The sequence below is a fragment of the Idiotropiscis lumnitzeri genome, chromosome 1 (genome assembly GCF_059441095.1).
Source record: "Idiotropiscis lumnitzeri isolate Australia: NSW breed Sydney's pygmy pipehorse chromosome 1, RoL_Ilum_1.0, whole genome shotgun sequence".
Classification (NCBI taxonomy): Eukaryota; Metazoa; Chordata; class Actinopteri; order Syngnathiformes; family Syngnathidae; genus Idiotropiscis; species Idiotropiscis lumnitzeri.
The window spans coordinates 44,134,999-44,156,083 of NC_142391.1; the positions used below are offsets into that span (position 1 = coordinate 44,134,999).

The 21,085-nt window shown below is 40.4% G+C and overlaps 2 protein-coding genes across 2 annotated transcripts; one reads left to right on the plus strand and one right to left on the minus strand.

Moving 5' to 3' along the window:
- Positions 1-461: 461 nt before the first annotated feature.
- Positions 462-12,777, minus strand: LOC148344748 (SMAD family member 2). The gene is made up of 11 exons (XM_088302328.1): positions 12,307-12,777; positions 11,132-11,494; positions 9,684-9,773; positions 9,306-9,499; positions 7,389-7,523; positions 7,198-7,272; positions 5,607-5,660; positions 5,299-5,511; positions 5,020-5,157; positions 2,199-2,343; positions 462-1,967 (listed from the first exon to the last, which is right to left on the minus strand). The coding sequence occupies exons 2-11, from the start codon at positions 11,365-11,367 to the stop codon at positions 1,844-1,846; spliced, it is 1,404 nt and encodes a 467-aa protein (XP_088158454.1). The 5' UTR covers positions 11,368-11,494; positions 12,307-12,777; the 3' UTR covers positions 462-1,843.
- A 122-nt stretch (positions 12,778-12,899) lies between these two features.
- Positions 12,900-20,812, plus strand: lrp13a (low-density lipoprotein receptor related-protein 13 a). The gene is made up of 21 exons (XM_088302315.1): positions 12,900-13,031; positions 13,207-13,353; positions 13,573-13,785; positions 13,880-14,074; positions 14,660-14,875; positions 14,964-15,190; positions 15,271-15,403; positions 15,863-16,053; positions 16,176-16,362; positions 16,725-16,937; positions 17,031-17,205; positions 17,295-17,496; positions 17,703-17,867; positions 18,063-18,260; positions 18,379-18,928; positions 19,356-19,475; positions 19,571-19,678; positions 19,749-19,982; positions 20,097-20,454; positions 20,570-20,678; positions 20,749-20,812. Exons 1-21 carry the CDS (start codon positions 12,971-12,973, stop codon positions 20,767-20,769), a joined length of 4,023 nt encoding a protein of 1,340 aa, XP_088158441.1. The 5' UTR covers positions 12,900-12,970; the 3' UTR covers positions 20,770-20,812.
- The last annotated feature ends 273 nt before the right edge of the window (positions 20,813-21,085 follow it).

Genomic DNA, 21,085 nt, shown 5'->3' on the forward strand with positions numbered 1-21,085 from the left:
AATGCTATCATAGGACTACAAGTAAACATGAGTCAAGAATAAAAACCTTTATTAGTATTTTATTAGGTCTGCATTATATGCCCCACCCCTGAGAAGCTTTTGGTCAGGAAAAACAGCTCTAATAATACCGCCCTCTAATGCTACTCTACTCTTTTGACTGCTTTGCAGATAGATAACCGTTTAATACACACATACAGTACTATTAAGCGTTTGTACGTATGGTCCACATCACTTTTTGTAAGGTATGTTTTCACATTCATATGTTGTAGGCCAAAGATAAAACAATGTAATACTGGACCCTCCTAACACATGGTTCATTTCCCCAAATCCAAAGGTCACTAGCTACACTTCAAGTACAATCGCTAGTGCCTCAAGGCGAACACATTTACATCAAGGGTACATGTTTAATTTACACCGGCAACATATATACGAATGGACAATAAGGGAAGAGCAAACAAGTGTTGTATTACTATATTTTATAGACAGAACAAATACAATACACTTAACGATCTCAGTGAGGGGACACATTAGCACTTTTATTTGGGAAGAAAGAAAAGTGCTCTCCCATGTTTTGAAAGCTAGCCGACAGCATATCTTGACAAAGCACAAAAAGGCTACTATTATGGTCTTTGTGAAGAGATGAAGGAAGGGCCATTGCCAAGTTGCAAATAATTTTAGATTCACTGAGACAAGGCGCTGCAAATGGAAATTAATTCCAGCTGAACCTTTTGGGCAAAATAAAAGAATAATCCAAGCCCGGCAGGTCAGTTTTTCTGACAGCTGTTTTTGAAAACATTACTTTAATAGAAAGTGTAAATGACATAACATTTTAAGTAGATTTATATATAAAAATACATGAGAATACAAAAAAGTAGCAAAACAATTGGGATATAGGCTAAAACCAATGATGAATACTCATTTATACCTTGAATTTATCCTGATGAGACGATTAAATGCCTCTCCTCGGAGAGTGCGGTCATAAAGACAAAAAAACAAGCTCTTGCTAGTAGCTGATACTCTCTGGTCCCTGCCCAGCACACCCCTCAAAGCCGAGTTTGTAAACTAAGCTGCATGTTGGGATGCAAGTGAACTTCACTTTGGACACAAATACTGCCATATAATGACAAAGAATTTAACGAACATACAGAGCTTTCCGTTTGTATAGGGTTTTTGGGATTTTTAAACCAACATTCCTATTTGTCAGTTAAGTAGTATGTCTTATAACGACACAAGTGTTTAAAAAAATAAAAAATAAGGGTGGGGGATTCAAGTCTATCGCACAGTGAGGTTGATTTCATTACATTTTTATAAAAACTTAACACTCCATGGCCACCTTCACTAAGCTACCTGAACCCCGACAAAACATGGGCAATATTTCTTTGAGAAATGAAAACATGCTCAGAACAATACTTAAGGGGCGGCCCAGAGCAAATATCTTTCAGCACACAAGCCACCAATGGAGAAATATTCCAACATTTTTGGTATTTTCCCTACTTCCTGAACAAGAACATCATTTGTACCTCAAATATATCTAATAATACACAATTTGGGGAGAAGCAGTTGAACAAGGTGCATGACAAAGATGACTAACAAAGTGCCAAATTCTTGACTGAAGTCTGTATGTTAGTAGGGGTGCTTGCATGCGTGCGTGCGTGTGTGAGTGTGTGCGTGTGTGAGTGTGTGCGTGTGTGCGTGCGTGTTGTGTTGAGGTCTGTGGTGAAGGGTCACAAATACTATGTAAATGAACAAAAATCATTCTGTTGGGACTTCCTCGATGGGCCTCAAGTTTAGATTTGATCTTTGTAACCATTTTCTTTTGAGAACTGTGGAGTTCTGTTGTTGTTTAGGACATACTGGAACAGCGTGCAGAAGGGGACCCCATCTGGGTCAACACCTTGTCTAGCCACTGCAGAGGACCATTCAAATGCAACTCAATCCAGCATGGAGTGCTTGTGACCGTCTGTCTTCTGTGAAATAAACAAACAAACAAAAAAATGAAGAAGAATGAATCCGACTTCAGTTCACCATGTGGAGACCTGCATTCAAACTCTACAGCAGAAGAGAACATCAGTTTTGAGATATCGAACTAACAATAGAGAAAATAATTGAACTTGTGGTGTAGAAAAACAGTTGCAATTCTTTCAATGTGCTCATTTTAACCGCTTGACATTCATTCGCGTATGAAGTGATATGAGTACCTGTACTCTGCTCCCCAGCCTTTGACAAAGCTCATGCGTATGGTGCACATCCTAGTGAGTTGATACACTGCTTCGAAGCCCTGGTTAACGGACTGGGCCAGCAGAGCTGCAAATTCCTGATTGTTAAAGATTTTTAAATTACAACCTGAGTGGGGTAAAGAAGAGGTACAGGGGAAGGATTAATGAACAAGTGCTTGACATAAATTTACAATTTTCTTTAGTGAGTGATGACAAGAAACTGACTTCTAAAAATAGCAATTTCCAACCACTGAGTGCGTATCGTGAGAGATCTGCAGGAAATTATTTACCTATCCATTCATCATCTGAGCCTCTCATCAATTTAACCTAATTTGTCCAAAAATAATTAAAATTGTCAAGATATTAAGAGCAGAAAATGTGTTAAAGGCCGAGTTGTTTTCCATTTGTGCAGGTCCAGTACCCTCTGGTGGTTAGGGGGCAGATTTCTTTTTTTATGAAAAAGGCCAGAGGGGCAAGTGACCAGCTCTGCTAATTAGCATTGTATAGAGTCATTTACATGAAACTGCTTTGCTCATGTTTATTTTAATTTTTGGTTTGTGATCTACAGAAACCGCACACACGCGCGCAACGCTGTACAAACAAGTACCATAATCTTTCAAGCATTATACACACACTGGGCAGAGTTGGTCATTTACACCTGTCCGTCAGTCAGCCAGTTTTCGGTGGTGGACTAGCGCCTGATGGTGACTTTCAAACATGGACAGAATAAGTGCCGACGGAAGCGATTTGCGGCCACCCTCCAAAACGCTACGAATCAAAAAAACAAGGAGAAGGGGCAGTTTGAGGAGGAGGAGCATTAACAGTTTAAGAAGTTACATATTTTTGTGTAAAGTGGCCCAAATGGTATCTAAATTAATAAAAAGTGTTTTCCGTTACTATTGCAAGAAGTTTTTAATGACGCGGCAATTTAGCGATGAAGGAAGCGTGTTAAAAACTGAGTGACGGACTGAGGGCAGCCTGAAAAAATGATGACAGACTTCTGGGTCTGCCGCTGGAAATTTATGCAAGTTCACTGACGTGTCGACCACTGGCCCTCGTCTGTAATACGCCCCCCAAATATCGGTCAAATCAAAATGTGATTTTCCTTTATACTCCCCCAATTTGCTGGGAGCCAAAAGACATACTTTAAAAAAAAAAAAAGAAATTTTTTTTTTTTTTAATACTAATTTGGGATGTGCATTTGATGAGAACGTTGACCTCCCCAACATGGCTGCCATGTAGGCACATCATTAGCTGGCTGCCACAACGCTAGTATTCTATCATGCATCTGGCATTGCATCATATCTACAGTAATCCCTTATTTATCGTGGATCATGGGGACCAGAACCCCTTGCAAAAGGTGAAACATGCAAATTGGGGTGAACTTTTTAAAAATTATTATTACTACATTTTTATTATGGGGGAAATTAAAGCTCTATTACGCTGTTGCGCGGAGGACGCTGTCTTCGCAGCCAATCAGCTAACGGGAAAAATCCACTTGTGCTCTTATTGTTCGATCTTGCGCCAGGAACCAAATATGCGCCATGTATGAGTGCCCATGGGTATATAGAAAGCTACTACTCATCTCTTTGAAACAACACGCCTTTCCGCAATATGGCTGCCGATATGGCTATATTTTCTCGTTTTGATGCATATTTTGGAAAAAGCCACCAACCATTGGAAACGCAAAATGTGAAACGTAGAGTGGCGAGGGAACACTATATAACAAACACAAAGATGGGAAAAAATTCCCAGAATTAACATCTATCTACAAATTCCTGTGGTTGGGAAATACTGATGCTGTTGGTAGTGTGAGGAACCCACCTTTTATACAAAACACAACATCAGGTCAGACTCATTTGTTTCTATTTACAGCTGAATAACTTCTTTGTTTGAAGTCAAACGAACTGCGATTACACATTCTCAGCTGACGTAATGTTATTGAAGAGTCTAAACAGAAAGATACTGCACGTCGGTGCTTTTGTTCCTTCCAAGATGTTGGATAATCAGAGCACTTAGAACGCTAATATGGCATTTACAGTAATTTTATGTTAGTTCCATAAGAAAGTGAGAGTACTTTAAAGAATTGGATGCTTTTTGTTCTGCTACAGTTAGACTAACTTTCCATTTAACCAAGTAGGTCTGTTGAGAACCATTTCTCATTTACAATGACGACCTGGCCAAGTTAGCGTGGCGCCATTGGCCAAATGGGGAAATTATGCATAGTTAGAGTCTGGAAGAAGAAGTGGCACTACGTATATCACAAAGAAAACCTTAATGAACATACTTCTCAAAACTACAGTAAGCCCTGAATCCAGCAAGCTACACACATGAAATATACTAAGTGGTACTTAGTTCCTGGGGGAATTAGGTCAAAAACAGCACATTATTATATACACATTTGTAACATGAAACATTACATATAATATTGGAGAGATAGCACATTTTTTTAAACAGCCCTTTGATACCAGGTAAACATTGATACTATGAATATTAATTTGTTTTCCCCTTTTGCAAAAGATATAAGTAGATTTATAAATATGATCCAAGCAGTCGACCAATATGAATGAAACTGCTAGTTTTCTTTAGAGGGGAAGTCAAGCCCAAAAAATTCTTTAGAATATTATGCAACCCCACTAGTTGAAACATGGCAATCTGGTTAATATTGCTTTTGTGGAATATTATTTAAGCGTTCAAAACTACCGCTAGCCCCATCGCTTTAAATGTTGCTGTCTTGGATTTTGACTAATGTGGAAACTAAAGCACATTAAAACCCTCTGGAAATGACAAGAGGACAGATTACCTGGTGGAATTTTACACACTGTTGCTGGATGCCATCCATACCGCTGATTGCAGTTTGGACTTTGGACAAAGATGGCACTATCACTCAGACACTCAGCAAACACTTCCCCACCAATGTAGTAGAGTCGAACTCCTCTTCCTGAATATCCAAAACCAAAAATACAATTCTTATAAACTATAAAAAGGTTAAAAGTACGGTCAGAATTGTGAGCCAAATTGCTAAGTCAGTTTTCCCAAACAAGGATAAATTCTTGGTCAAAAGATATAATAATTTTGTTACCTATATGCCTTCTTGTCATCTCCACAGTGGCATTCCTGTTGACATTAGACAGCAGACCCAAGCAAAATCGCTCAGAGTTGGAAGGGTCTGTAAATCCATCCACAGTCAACGAGGGCTGTGAGGCATGGAACGTCTCCCCGACACGTTGGTTTAGCTCATAGTAGGCAATTGAGCACCAAAAGGCCGGTTCAGAGTAAGTCACCGGTTGCAGGTCTATTGCGAGATAGAGAGTAAAATCCTTATCATAATGTCCATTCAGATGATGTATGCACACTGATAATTTCAGTTAAGGTGAATCGCTGTCTTACCCATGCTGTGGTTGACAGGTGACAGAGTGCTGGGAGACATCTCTGCTGGAGAACCTGGCAAAAGAACATAACTTGGCTTCACATAAACAATGTGTTATAAACATGTTTCATCTACTACAGAGTATCTTAGAATAATTTTGGTTAGGCACCCACTGATTTCCTCTCAAAAAAAAAAAAAAAAAGTTTGATTAAAGTTTTTACTGGGGGGGAGAAATCCACTAATTAGTGGCGAACACACGTTTTTTAAGATTTCTTGGCGTTTACAAAAATGAATACACGTTTTGCGCAAATTTGCTTATGCGTTTCATTCATTCATCTATACATCCATTTTCTGAACCACTTATCCTGACAAGGGTCGTGGGCGAGCTGACTTCTGTCAGCAGGCAGGGTACACCCTGATGAACTGTTGTCAGGTAATCGCAATTTTTGATTCAACAAGGGTGGTGTTTGGCTGTTGCCTTTGAAATTGAACTCAGCTTTCCCAAAACCGAGGTGAGTCACAGTTTCTTGGTGATTTAACAATTACTTTTACACATTGGGCCAGATAGGTTTTTGTATTGGATTCCCCCTTTGGTAAATAAAATCATCATCTAAAAACTGCATTTTATATACCCCTGTGCTGTTCCAGTGTGATATTAAAATTTGTTTTATGATATGAAACCTTTGTGAGTGATAAATATGCAAAAGAAAAAAAAACAACAAAAAAAACTGCTGAAATCAGGAAAGGGCGAGGGGGTACTTTTTCACAGCACTGTATGTGCACGAGTGTTCGATTGATGAATGTTGAAATATGTTAACACCACTCAGGTAGGCCGGAGCCCGGACTTGTACTCTTGACCTCTGCACTGTGAGGCGGACGTGCCAACCAGTCAACCATCATGCCACCGCTATAGTTAATTTATTCGCTAATAGTATGCTAAAAACCCATGAAGAGTTCCAGTACAAATAGCAGTAACATGAAACCAATCATGCCTGAGACAAATATTTTGATGCCCTTTGACTTTAAGTCCAGGTTATAAATACAACTATAAGTAGTGTTGAACAAATGTAAAATGTTTATTGTGTTATTTGTCTTCTGTAAAAGTTTTATAAAAAAAAAAAAAAAAATAACAGATCTGTGTTGTCAGCCACTGCTTGTTGCAAACAAAGTTGGTGTTACAGTATTTTTTTTTTCAATATTATAGTCACTAAGTTCAGTCACCATCAATGTTTATTGACTGAAAATGATTGGTCTGATACTTATCATGCATCTCAAATTGCAACTCGTGGAAAAATCCCCATTGTGCAAAGAAATCTGACAAAAATAAATCCCTCCAAAAGCTGATGTGTTAGAAAAAGGCATTAAATGTCTATTTTTTAAATTTGCATCAAAATACATCAAGGGACACATAAAGCCATAGCTGATTAAAATTGTGTAGATTTAAAATGCCATTTTTGTCATACATTTGGTTAAGAATAGGGAGTCCAATGCAATCCCCCATTAGCGATAATGAAAAATTGTGGCCCCCTCTATTGTTTCCCATCCCTGATAGATGATACAAAATAATTCAAACTAAGCCAAGTGGTGTCTTAAAACCTGAGTCTGAGCTACCTGTATCCATGCTTTGATTCATCTGTTGATCACTGGCCTCCCCATCCTCACTGATGTAGCCAGGTGGAGGCGTTTCTGTTCAAACGATGGAACACAACACAACAATGAAATGGCATTCACCAAGTTGTGCGCTTGTATTCTACAAATTGATTTATTTCATACAAAGTCAAATGATAAAACGGCAACCTGACCTGGTATGTAGTTATTTGGAGGATCAATTCCTGCAGGAAAGTTTGTGTTTTCAGGTATGGAATGAGTGTAGTCATCCAGAGGTGGCAGCTCGGTCAGAATTTCAGAGTGTCTTGGCACAAGAACTGGAGGCAGAACTGTGGGAATAGGAAAGTTCATCAGTTGAGTTAGTCTCCAGCTTTAAGCATCTCCAATTTCACCGGCATGTCACATGGCATTTATATAGGTTTGACACAATTTGGCATCCATTGGATAATGGAGAACATGTACAATGCCTCTTCTGCCTGTGCATGAGCCCAAAAACATATGCTGTCCTTGAGCAGTCCAAAACTCCAGCTTTCTGGTGTTGTGCTTCAACATGTAGGAAGCCTGATTTGCGCACAACCTTATTTTCAAGAGGGAAGTTTGAATGTTGATATTCTCCAAAGAAATGTGGCCAGTGAAGCGAGAATTTTACAAATAGTTCCTTCTTGGGAAAAGTAAGAATGTCAAAGAAACTCCATATTATTTCTTCCATGCCAAAACACACAGCCTCTGGAGCAGAACAATTGAATTGGGAAGCTCGACTTGTTACCAACACTAGACACTTGAAAAGCGTACAACACATTCAAGCTGGCCTGTAAATATAATTAAAGAACTTACCTGCACACAAACATTTCATGGGTAAATAATCAACCAGTGACCACTTTTTTTCAGGCTAGGCTAGCAACAGTGGACACAGAAGAGTGCAGTCATGACATTATGATTAAAAAATTAATTCCTTAAAGAGCGGGGAAAGCGACTTTAGTTTCACAAACATGAGCAACAAGATTGTTTATACGATTTGTGATGTGAGTCTGGAAAAGATACAAGGAATGGCATTCTCACCAAAGCACATTCCCAAAGGATTTTTCTTCCACGTAGCACTGGTGAATTTAAATTACTTTACACTCCTGTATTAACAGTTTTTCATGTGTTATGTGCAAAATAAGCACATTCACATGTACAGTGGAAATTAACAAAAATAACATCGATCCATCCATCCATTATCTGTACCGCTCCGCCTCATGAGGGTCACGGCGGTGCTGGAGCCTATCCCAGCTACCTTCGGAAAGTAGGCGGGGTACACCCCGGAACTAGTTGCCAGCCAATCGCAGGGCACACAGAGACATACAACCATTCGCGCTCACACTCATACATAGGGACAATTTAGAGTGTCCAATCAAGCTGCCATGCATGTTTTTGGAATGTGGGAGGAAACCCACGCAGGCATGGGCAGAACATGCAAACTCCACACAGGAAGGCCGGAGCCGGAATCAAACCCACGACCTCTGCTGTGTCTCACTGTGAGGACATTGTGCTAACCAGTCGCCCACCGTGCCGCCGAATAATAACAATAATAGACATTACTAAATGTTAGTAGCGTCCCGGCTTTCTCTTTGTTATTTAAAAGGAGGTCACAGACGGTTTGGCGACCCCCTGGTCTAGGCAACCATAATGGATGAATTATAAAATGTAAGATTAAGGTGGTTTGGTTGTAAAAAAAAATAAATTAAAAAAATCCACAAATTTAACAAAATACTTTTACGAGTAAACAATCAGGGTGAAATCAAACAAACATTACATGTCCCTTATTCCATGAAATACAATTTTCTTTTTGTGAATTTTGTGAATAATAACGAATTGAGAATATAAAATATTGTTCAGTGTTTAGGTCTGTCTGGAACCGATCAACTGATACTTTGGCAGAAAGGTACTTGCCAACGTGAAACATTTGCTCGGGTTTAAAAAAAAAAAAAAAAAGTACAAGCTTGAGAAGGTTCTTGAGCTCCATTTTTCAAACGTTCACCCCAACAGATGGTCATGGAACTTAAAAACAGAAGCTAAATTTACCCCACTGTCAATAAACGATACAGAAGAGTTATGGAAAGCCAGCTTACCTGGGGTCTCAACCCTCTGATAATGGTAGGGGTTGATGCAGACCTCAGCCTTCTTGAGGTGAAAGGCATACTCACAGGCCTCCATAGCACGCAGTTCATGGTGGCTGTGAAGATCTGGCCACCGCCATAAACGGCAATAGATAACATGGGGAAGCCCCTTCCTGTGGGAGACCTGCAAGCGGCCATCAAGGGATCTTAACGGATGGCAAAATGCAGCAGGACGACAAAGGCACAAGATTGAGACAAGAGGAGAGGAAGGGAAATTAATTAGAGATCAGATTGTGTGCTGATGATAATGATACTTCATCACTTAGTGTAATAATTATCATATGGCAAAGTTGTATACGTTGTCAGTAGTTTAGTGTTGACAATGTTCACCTTGTTTGGTCAGAGTAGCTGTAAAGGCCTGATGTATCCCACTGTTCTATCGTATTTGGTGAACTCAGTCCCCATATTTCCGAGCAATTGCTGTGCAAGGGGGAAAGAAAGGAAAAAGCAGAGATTAAAAAAAAAAGAAAGAAAATAAAGCTAATCATATCTATTTAACCCTTATTCATCCAGATAAGGCAATTGAGAACAAATACTCATTTGCAAAACTGACCTGGCTGCAAACAGCAAAGTAAAAAGACAAAGCAAAACAAACTGTACAATGTGAGATAGTGTTATACATTACATGATAGCACATGGGGACTTCATAATTGGCATAGCAAACACATGAAAATATCCTAAATTCACTTTTCAAATGTGATGAAATTGGGATCATTAGGCAAGTTTACTTCTGATTAGAATGAAACTGAATGTACAAAACAAATGAAAATGCTCCATGGAAACAACTCAATCGGAATAAATCGGCCAAATCTGAATTTAATATCATTTGGATTGGCAGGGGTGGAATATTCATTTTCCCAAACCGATCCAACGTCATCAGAATAGCCAGCTGGGTCAGGTCTGCACACGTTTTGTCTTGACGCAGAGACGTCATTTAGGCACTTGAAAATATAGCAGCTTCCATCCATCGTTGGTGTTACAAGATGTTGCTTTACTAAAAGAGTTAAAGCTTTTGCAACTATTGTTTGACTTGAGTGTGCTAAATAGCCGCCTGAACTCCATCTTGATGAATCCTGCGACGTTTACAGAGGGTTACATGTCACACGTCTGTAAAACAGCTGTTCCAAAAACGGAGTTGCACATGCATAGACCATAGTATAAGAGAAATAATAATAGTAATATATCTGGTCACTTGTAAACAGATGAGCATGTTAAGAGAACTACAGAAATGGTGAGCGCAGGTGGTGGTACGCATGGTGAGCGGAGAGCGAATACTATATACAGTAGGGTGAGGTCTTGCCAGTGATACTTGAACTTCTTACAGCACAAAAAGAAATACATTTAATCTGAACTTCATCGGACTTAATAAAGATTATTATAATTCAATGTGCATGACATGAAGAGGCTTTCACAAAAACTTAAAGCACTAACATCATATCTGTGACAAGTGGCAATGATTTAAACTGGTATGCTGTGGTTGTTTGTAGTAAGCACAGATTCTAAAACTCAAGAGAAATTAATTCACATCAAGGCAGCCACTGTATTTCTACAAAGAAAACACTGAGGTCTTGAACAATTCTCAGGCGATAACTAAGGTGTTATCTCAAGACATACAAACATCCGACATGGTCTTTGCCGGCCTATCACTGTTCCCACTGAACATGACACTGGCCATGAAGGTTGCAGGTTGATACAACAAACATTTCTAGACAAAAGTGTTTCACAATTCCCATATTTAATAATGATAGCAGCAAATCATCACGAGCTTGACATTATACCTGGGGATGGTGACACACTTGGTGTTGCAGTTCTGCGTGGTGATTGCTTTCTCCAGCTCATCCAGCTGCCCCGTCTTCTTGAGCTTTTTCACTAAACTCTTTACAGCTTTCTCACACCATTTCTCCTCCTGGCCATTCTGTTCTCCCCCACCCGCTCCACCTGGTCCGTTATTTGACTTCTTCCAGCCCAAAAGCCTCTTCACCACAGGAGGAGTAAATGGCAAGATGGAAGACATCTTGGCTGGACAACCCCGGAGTCTCCAGAGGACTCAGTAAACAAGATGAGGGACCTATCGCTACACTTTAGGCCCCTGGTCAGTGGAGCCCCCTCTAAGAACAGAACGTCACGTGATGAAGCCAAGTCTATCAGGAAAAGGACACACAGAAACACACACTATTGTTAACGTAAATATTTATAAATACACAGAAAGCTTGCCGATAACGACATACTTTACGCTTAAGTTTGAGAAACTACTAAGTTAGCTCACACTCAGTCACGATCCCGACTCACTTTAACGCATTATGATCATTAAGCCTAAAGGTGAGGGCTTACAAGTAAAACGTTTACATCAAGTTCAGTTTTGACAGCGACCACCTCCGGTGCTAACACCAACTATGGGCCGACAGCTAGCGACCTGGTGGGGGGCCTGCTTGACTCCAAGAACAACATTAAGATCGACGCTAGCCCCTCTAGCAACTTTAAAATGTCAAATACTACGTAACAACCTATAAGCGAGGGGGGGAAAACTCGACATATAACCGTAAACTTTGCAAAGCCGTTAGTGACCCATTTTGTGTCATCCAGCTAGGTGAGCTAACGTTAGCGTAACTGTAGGTTAGCTGCCAGCTTGTTATCAAAATCCTTTTGTTATCATCCACGAAAAAAAGTATGCTTAACAGTCCAAATTGTCGCTTGTAGCACCCAAAGTCAGGTTTATGAACACATTTGAATTGAAACGCAATTGTTAATAACAAATATCGCTTTACCGGTTGAACGGTGAAGTATTAATTCACGCCAGTCAACAAATGTTTTTGACTTCTGCTGAAATGGGGAAACTGTTCCTAAATGGTTTTAGCATCAAGAACGAACTATGGCAAACTAGGCTTTGGATCCGGCTGGCTAGCGGAACAGCATCCTTTAAAGTCGTCACAACAGCACGAGCACAAGCACTCACCAATCGTGAAACTCCCAACGTCCCGCAGTAGTAGTAAAACGGCACACAGTCCAATCAACGACTGTACTGAATAAAATACCTGGTAAATACAATAGCGCTGCGGAATTTGACAACGCGTGATGGCTTTTCTCTCAAGTTGCTACCAGTGCTAAAGGAGCGAGTTAGCCATGTTAGGTCGACCGGAAGAAGACAACAGACTTGGTGATTGGTACACAAGAACCCTTAAACACCCTAGCTACGTGATTGGACATTATAAAATGACGTTTTTGTTTTTCTTTTAAAAGTATGTGTTTAGAATGAGTACCAAAATAAAACAAAAAGCTTATAATTGGTCGTTTGAATAAATAGCAATACAAGCGGTTTAAGATGGTCAATAGAATAAGTTTGTCTTTATTTATCATTTTCTAATAAATAAAGACCAAACCATATCAGAAAATTATTTAGCTTGAGACTGATAGAGTAATGTTGATAACGTGGATCACACTTGATCGTTTGTCTCCGATTGGTATTATTTCCAAAATAAAATGCTTGATTATTAACTCTCCTTTGGCTCCACCTATCACTCACGTGGTCAATTACGATGTATTGAAAACACCTGAAGCATTATAAAACGCTTTTCTGTTGTGTGCAATGCTGTCTGGTCTGCTTGTTTTTTAATGTTGTGATGGCCGTATATTTGTGTTATTTTGCAGTGTTGTTGCACTTTACAGCCCCTCTGCAAGAAGGTGAGATGTGTTGGGAAAAAATATGCCTATTCAAAAGCTTTATTGTACATTAGCTTTAATGTATTTTTAAATGCCCACATTTCTGAACCAGGATTTACTTTATGGTCATTGCATTTAAATTAGAAGCCTAAGAGTTTGTATTATTTTAAACGTCCCCTTGTTGCTTTTTTTCCAGCTGATAGCAGCACTGTAAAATGCATCATTGGCTCCATGCAATGCAAGGATGGTTCGGAGTGTGTGCTATATCGCCATGTATGTGATGGGGAGCCTGACTGTGCTGATGAATCTGATGAAGAGGATTGTGCACTAGCTTGTAATGATGGTACTGCCCCATTTTTCTAACCATATTTCAAACTTTTTCTTTTACTGGTACCATAATGCCTGGTTGTCGACTGTATTTATTTATTTATTTTTTTTCAAAACAGATTTGCTTTTAAGTACTTCTGTCATAAGCAGGAATATGGACAATTTGTGGTTGTATTTATCAAGTTGTCAACTCATAAACAAAACTACAAGAAAATTCTTCTGTTTTCAACTTCAGATCAATTTCAATGTACCCATGGGAAGAAGTGCATCAACAAGGATGAAGTGTGTGATGGTGTACTTCATTGTCAGGACCGGTCAGATGAATTGGCTTGTTCAAAACCAGAGGGATGTGTTCACCTCTGTGACAATAACAATCGCTGCTTACCCGCAACCTTGCTATGTGATGCAGAAAGGGACTGTTTAGATGGAACAGATGAAGAAAATTGTGGTAATTTTTCACAGAACAATTTCCATGACAAGTACTCTACTGTGGCTAGCATGCACTCTGAAGCCTTTTTTTTTTTATCCATGTCATTCGTTAGAAGGTGTGAATGAAGGGACCAGTTCACCCACCACACATCCAGTAACGTTTGTGTCTAAACCTATCAAGTGCCTTTTGGGTTTCAAACCCTGTCAAGACAACAGTGATTGTGTCCTCTTCAACCATGTATGTGATGGCGAAGATGACTGCAATGATGGCTCAGATGAAGCGGAATGCTTATCTACTTGTGAACAAGGTAATGCAGTTTCCCTTTTGTGTTTCTTTAAGTCTTATGCTGTGGGCCTTTGAGCAACCTGAAGCCAAGGGTGAAGTTTAGGCTCACTGAAAGTCCCACTGAATTGAAATTCTGTTGATGCCGAGGTCCATTGCAGCCCTCCACATAGACTGTACCTAGCTTTTTGTGAACGCCTAGTCAAAGAATTTTGTGTTTTTATCAGTGGTGGTAGCTGGCATGCCTGTCGGATGATCCCGGTTTGAGAAACTTGCCACGGGATAGTGTAATTGCACTTCACATTGGATCAGTGTGATGGCCATAAAGCTTCTCAAACTGGTGCTCAACTGCAGACGAGTCAGAGACAAAAACTTCTCAGCAATGCAGCTCCAGCATCAATTGGAAAACCATGGACAAGGATAACGGTTAAATACAGATTGCTTAACATCTGTCTGACTGATAAGTCAAACAAAATGGGGAAATGCACATCCCTGTGACACCCTTCTCCTCCAGGGCTGTATGTGCTCGTTAAAATGATTAAGGAAAGCTGTATAAAATTGCATTCTGTTTAGAACATTTAGAATTCGGATTGACTGCTCTTCTCTGCAGACCAGTTCCAGTGTGCCCATGGTAAAAAGTGCATCGAAAAGCATCAAGTGTGTGATGGTGTGCCTCAGTGTCAAGACCGCTCTGATGAAATGAAATGTAGCAAATACATGGAGGGCTGCTCTCATCACTGTGATGGCGGGAGCCGCTGCATACCTACAAATTTCCTTTGTGATGGGGAGAATGACTGTTTGGATGGCACTGATGAGACTAACTGTGGTATGTTGGAGAGGAAAAGCAGAAATCACATCGACCTTTATGAAGATGCACTTGTATGAGCAATATTTCTTTGAACTACTTTGTTTAGTTAAGGACTGCAGTGCCAGTGAGTTTAGGTGCACCAGTGGTCAATGTGTATCAGCTACAATGCATTGTGATGGCCACCCAGACTGTTGGGATCATTCAGATGAAGAAAGATGCATCAGCGCACCCGTCTGCATAACAAAGCAACGTTGCCCACACAGCAAGGAGTGCCTGGTTAAGGAATGGCTCTGTGATGGACAACAGGACTGTAAAGATGGCACAGATGAAAAGGTCTAGCATACATTTTAACACTATGACTCTAGTTGCCTGTTTTTTTTTTTATCACAAATTCTTAATGGGCTTCTTTGCAGGATTGTCCTGATTTGGCTCAACCGATCTGTGGTGATTATCAGTGGTCATGCAAATCGAAGACTTTGTGTATCCCTGTGACATGGAGGTGCGATGGCACAAAAGACTGCCTTGATGGAAGCGATGAAACTGAGTGTGAGTAACTTTAATTTGTGACTGGCAAAGAGTTTTAATTCCAATGTACTGTTCCATTTGTTTTTAATGGATGTCAGTTCAGTGCAGTTTAAATGGAGGAAGAAGTATTAAAAACGTATCTAGTCCTAATCCTTATTACCGTACTCGTATGTTAATATACTCGTAGGTTATTTATATACAGTAATGTGTACTAAACAAAAACACACTTTACCCATGCACATTTTATGAATGAGTGACTTATAAAACCTTATCCAATATACGTACACGTGATCTTATGAGCACAATGTGGGTAATTTGATAGCTTGCGAAATTATTCAATTTCTTAACCCCAATATTGACTTTGAACCCTCGCATGTTTCCCACCCCCAAGTTAGCGGAAAATTACTGGTCTGCAGTATAAAGGTTTTTAATAGGGCCTATATACTTGACCAAACTTTTAACCATCTTTGTGCATGTTAGGTGGGTTTGTGGCATGTCTTCCTAACCAGTTCCAATGTAGCAGTCTGGAGTGTGTGGATCCATCCCTGGTGTGCAACGGAATTAGAAATTGTGCAGATGGTTCAGATGAGGATGGGAGCTGCCAGATAGACTGTGTGGAAGCAGATATCAGCCGCTGCTCCCAGGGATGTTTCAGCACACCACAGGGTCCGGTAAGGAACACAAAAAAGCCTGGGCACTGAAAAAAAGGGGGCTGTTTGAATGCAAGGCCTGCCCAATTAAGCAAAAAAGGTTTAAATTGCACATTGTATTTATTTGTTTTAATTTTGTTTAGCATTGTCGCTGTTCAGCCGGCTACAAACTACTTGAAGATGGGATGACCTGTGCCGATGTTGACGAGTGTGAAGAGCAGCGCTCAGCTGTGTGCAGTCACCTCTGTATAAACACCCTGGGCTCTTACAAGTGTGACTGTCACATAGGTTACATAATGGAGGCTGATGGACATGACTGTAAAATCAAGGGTAAACTAAGATGTTTCGTAGTTTTTCAAAGTATTGTCTTTTGCCTATAGGAAGCACATTTCTTTCAGTTTCCTCTCACAGTTAAAACATGTACTATATGCAATGTTGATTTAAGGCTTCAAGTTGTCAGTCCAGGTCATACTTGGGATCTAAAAATAAATTGTCTAGAATTTGGAAACCTGCCCTCTGGGAAAACCAGTGGATTTATGCCATCTTGGTACAGTACCATGCTAAAAAGAAAATTAGTTCACACTTGTACATATACACCAGTAATTTTTCGACCTTTTGCACAACTCATTTCTACACAAAGATTTTGCTGATGTATCTTTTGTTCCTAAGATAAAATAACTACTGTCCTACAGGTGAACCCTTACTGTTGTCATCGGTTCAAACGGATCTCTTCCTGTTTGGATTGCGCAGCGGCAGGTTGGCTGTATTATCGTCCTCTGCCAAGAAGGCAGTTTTATCTCTCGACTATGACTGGCATGAAAGAATGGTGTTTTGGGTCAGTCTAGACACTGACAGCATCAGGTGGTCATCTCTGGATCAAAAGACCACAGGAACTCTAATAGGAGGTGCAGTAGCTCAAAATTGAGCTTTTCAACTACTAGATTATGATGTGCTGGAGTTAAACCTGTAACTGGTGAGACCACCCCTTGTCTTCATAGGTGTGCGAGCTGATTCTTTAGCTGTGGACTGGCTTGGGAGGAATCTGTACTGGATTGATGGCGTGAACAGTCAAATTGTTGCCATTAAACTGTCTGCTGGTGGCTCACCATACAGCGTTATCCTGGATGAAGACCTGGATCAGCCTCGCTCTCTAGCACTATTACCAGAAAAGGGGTACTGACTTATTTCACAGTGTGAAGCCCTCAATTTTCCCAAAGTTTAAGATTTCTATTTCTTCCCTCGATCGCCACCATCGATACCAGGCTGATGTTCTGGACAGAAATTGGTAACGTAGTCAAGATCGAAAGGGCTGGAATGGATGGCTCAGAGAGGCGGGCTGTGGTTAACTCCAGTTTAGGCTGGCCAGGTGGAATGGCAGTAGACACTCTTTGTGACAGAGTCTACTGGACTGATGAGAGACTAAAAGCAATAGGCTCTGCAACACTTGATGGAGATGACGTTCAGGTAAAATGTTCCAGATTTGCTTTAAAAATGCAATACAACTATTTACATAGCGCATTTCACAAGAGCTATTCACGTATTGTATCATTATTTCGATAGCGCTTTCACGACAGCTGCAGCTGTAAATGTTTAAATGTGTAACATTCTCTTGGTTGAGTGTCCCCAAAATAAGCTGTGTACAATTTTTTTTTTTTTTTTTTTTGTTTCAGATTCTGCAGATGAAAGAAACTGCCAATCCTTTCTCCCTGGCTGTGTTCAATGACATGCTATACTGGTCTGATGCCAAGAGGAGAGTGGTGCAAGCTGCCCATAAAATTACTGGCAAAAATGTTCATGTCCTCTTGAAGAGACCAAGACAACCCTTTGGTATAAAGGCAAGTCAATTATGTTTACAAATGGATGGGTATAGGTGGAAATTTGTATCAAATCGGTGCTTGCTTAATTGTAACACTGGATGACTTGCCATCATTCTGAGTAGAATGTCAACCAAAAATGGTCTAAATGATTGTTAAACAATTAATGGAGTATTCAATCCTGCTAAAGAGTTTTTCTACTTCCAAATTCTTTAGATTGTCCACCAAATATTACAGCAAAGCAAAAATAATCCTTGCACAATGGACTGTTCCCACTTGTGTGTTTTGGCCCCTGGGCTGAAAGCTGTATGCAAGTGTCCCTCTGATCTCATACTGGCTGACGATGGTCTGACATGCACCAACTTGGTTGATACGGCCTTCCTGTTGATGCTATCTCCCTCCACTATCACTAAGGTTAGACTTTTGTATTTGTTCCTTGTTCCCACTTGGTGGTGAACATCATGAAGGGTTTTGCAACTTTGATAATAGTGTAATTTATCGGCCATAAGTATGGACATTTTATCTTTTACAGATTTACCTGCAATCCCGACATGCTACCGAGGAGCTGAAGGGCTGGCCTGTACATAGGGCTATGCAAGTGCCAGGTGTCAATGAAGCGGCAATCATGGACTTCAGCCTACATGAGCACACCCTCCTTTTGGCTGACGATGGGACAACTTCCCTCAGCTCCTTCAAACTTAAGGACTTGAATTTGGCCTCTGAAGGCCAAATTCTTAAACTCCTTGATGACACAATTACTGCGATGGCCTTGGACTGGGTGACCTTCAATATTTACTGGAGCAGCAACAAGCAGCCCCGCTTGCATGTCACCTCCAACAGTGGTGTATATACTACTGTTTTGATAAAGGATGGTATTGGCGGGGTGGAATCCATTGCCCTCCACCCACAGAGGGGCAGTGTTTGTTTCACAAATATGGGTCTGCATGACACAAGCCCAGTAGCTACTGTAGAGTGTGCCAACATGGATGGTGCTGAAAGAAGAGTAGTGTGGAAGAATGGTGTCCAACCAAGCTCTCTGGTCTTCTCGACTGATGGAGAAACTATTTTCTGGGCTGACACGAGTAAGAATTGACTGTATTTAAGATGTGGGTACTTTGTTGGAGAGTTGCCGGATTTGTCCTGGTTGCCTTAAGTTATACAATACTACTATATTAGCGCATTTCACAACAGCTGGAGCTGGAACAAAACACTTTCCATATGGTGTAATATAAATTAGCAGGGGATTAGAACACATGCACTGTAGTATTAGAATTAGAAATCCCTTTATTGTCATTGTACTCAAGTGTGCAATGAGATTAGAGAGCTCCCCTCTCCAGTGCAATACAACAATAATAGACAAATATATAAATTGGATAAATAAGAGTGCAATGGAAAATAATACTGAATAGGGTATATAAAAACGCATCACGATGCTGTTCTGCAAGGTAAGGGTGGTCGTGTGTGTGTGAGAGTTCAATGATCAAAAATGTAATTATCTTATTTTTGTAGGTCTAGATGTGATTGGCTCTGTTCAACTTGATGGCTCAGGATACAAAGAATTAAAGGTAGCTGACGGCTTGGCTGCAGTAGCTCTCAGTGAAGACGCGCTGATCTGGATGACTATCAGTGGTAATGACTTGTGAATGTCAATGCCTCATTCCAAATGTTCACCTTTTATATCAAACTGTTTACTGTAGCTTCAATTTTTCATTTCCCTAAAATAGATAAAACCAGGCTGTGGTACACAGATGACCAGCAGCAGAACAAGTTGTGGTTTGAGGTTGGCACACAAGTAATTGGCATGAAGGCAATTGACAAATCTAGTGAGACCGGTACGTAAAATATGTAATTTAGTTAAACCTGTGCATTATCTGGCCTTTAAGATTGTCTTGCGTGTGACAGGCTCTAACCAGTGTGAATTAAATAATGGCAACTGCCAGCACCTCTGCCTGGCCACCCCAAATGGTCGAACATGCAAGTGCGCCCATGACCACATCAATGTGAACGCTACCCATTGTTCGCCAGAGCAGCGCTGCCCAGCTGGCAGTCGGTCATGTCTGGATCAACTCTCCTGTCAGTCTGATGAAAAGTTTTGTGATGGACACATAGACTGCCCCGACCATTCGGATGAGAACTGTGAGTATTTTATTTATTTTTTTAATGAATAAAATCTGAAATTGTTGTTCACATCGCATGACAATGCAGTTGCATTGCCTACAATTTAAAGGTGCCTTAAATCTGTCTCCACAGGTGTCAACTTAAAACACAGGTCTGGTGGCAAGGTACCTGCCCTCACCCAATCTCCCATCTCCCCAACTGCCACGTCAACTCATGCTGTCTCTGGTTTTAGCACAACCACAAATGACAGCAAACTGCTTTTAAATTGGAATGCTCAAATGTGTAGCCGGATGCGGTGCAGTGGAAATGGACAATGTGTTGAGACCAGTGGAGAAACAACTTGTGTGTGTTCATTGGGCTACAGTGGTGATTCATGTCAGGACAAATCCCTGCCAGTTCCCTATTTGTTTGGAGCTGCTGGCCTCTGTGCAGCGGTGATCATTGCTGTCATTGCTGTTATGATAAAGTGGAAGAAGGGTGCCCGCTCCAGGTTTTTATAATTTAAACGTATAAATGATGTCAAATTGAACATAAGATTGCTAATGCTTGATGACAAACCATGTGTAGTCTCTTTGAAGTCTGTATGCTATACTTCTGTCCTGCAGGAGGCCAAATCCAGAAGCGCTGAAGGAAACTACTATGACAGACCTAAACAGCAAAACCGCAGTGGCTTCTTCTGCAGATACTTCAGAACCAGACCATGAAAAAAAAGAGGTATCTCATATGAAATGTAAACGAGTATCATAGTTTGTGGTATGACATCTGCTGCTCTCCCTCCCACCAGGAACCTGCGTCTGTGGATTAATTCGGAGCACAAAATATTTTAAATAAAGTTTGCATCTTCCGTCTTTTCCCGTAGTTGTCTTACTACAATCTTTCACTTAGTTTGACAGTGAACTCAATCCATACAATAGAATAAATCTTTATTTAGCGGATTTCACAACAGCTGGAGCTGTGACAAAGTGTTTTCCATATGGTGTAATATAAATTAGCAGGTGATTAGAACACAAATTAAAACACAAACATTTAGTAGGTACCAGAAGAACAGTCACATGCATACTTTAAATGCCAAAGTAGCGCAGCTGCATCAAGCAATGTGTGCAATTTTCAAGCTACCTTTT

Excerpts from the sequence above, each read along its gene's own strand:
- LOC148344748 (XM_088302328.1), bottom strand. The coding sequence starts at position 11,367 with ATGTCTTCCATCTTGCCATTTACTCCTCCTGTGGTGAAGAGGCTTTTG. Across the intron at positions 7,273-7,388 it reads TCCAAATAACTACATACCAG|AAACGCCTCCACCTGGCTAC; the intron begins GTCAGGTTGCCG and ends TCGTTTGAACAG. Across the intron at positions 1,968-2,198 it reads GGCTGGGGAGCAGAGTACAG|AAGACAGACGGTCACAAGCA; the intron begins GTACTCATATCA and ends TTTATTTCACAG.
- lrp13a (XM_088302315.1), top strand. The coding sequence starts at position 12,971 with ATGGCCGTATATTTGTGTTATTTTGCAGTGTTGTTGCACTTTACAGCC. Across the intron at positions 13,032-13,206 it reads TACAGCCCCTCTGCAAGAAG|CTGATAGCAGCACTGTAAAA; the intron begins GTGAGATGTGTT and ends CTTTTTTTCCAG. Across the intron at positions 19,476-19,570 it reads GATCTGGATGACTATCAGTG|ATAAAACCAGGCTGTGGTAC; the intron begins GTAATGACTTGT and ends TCCCTAAAATAG.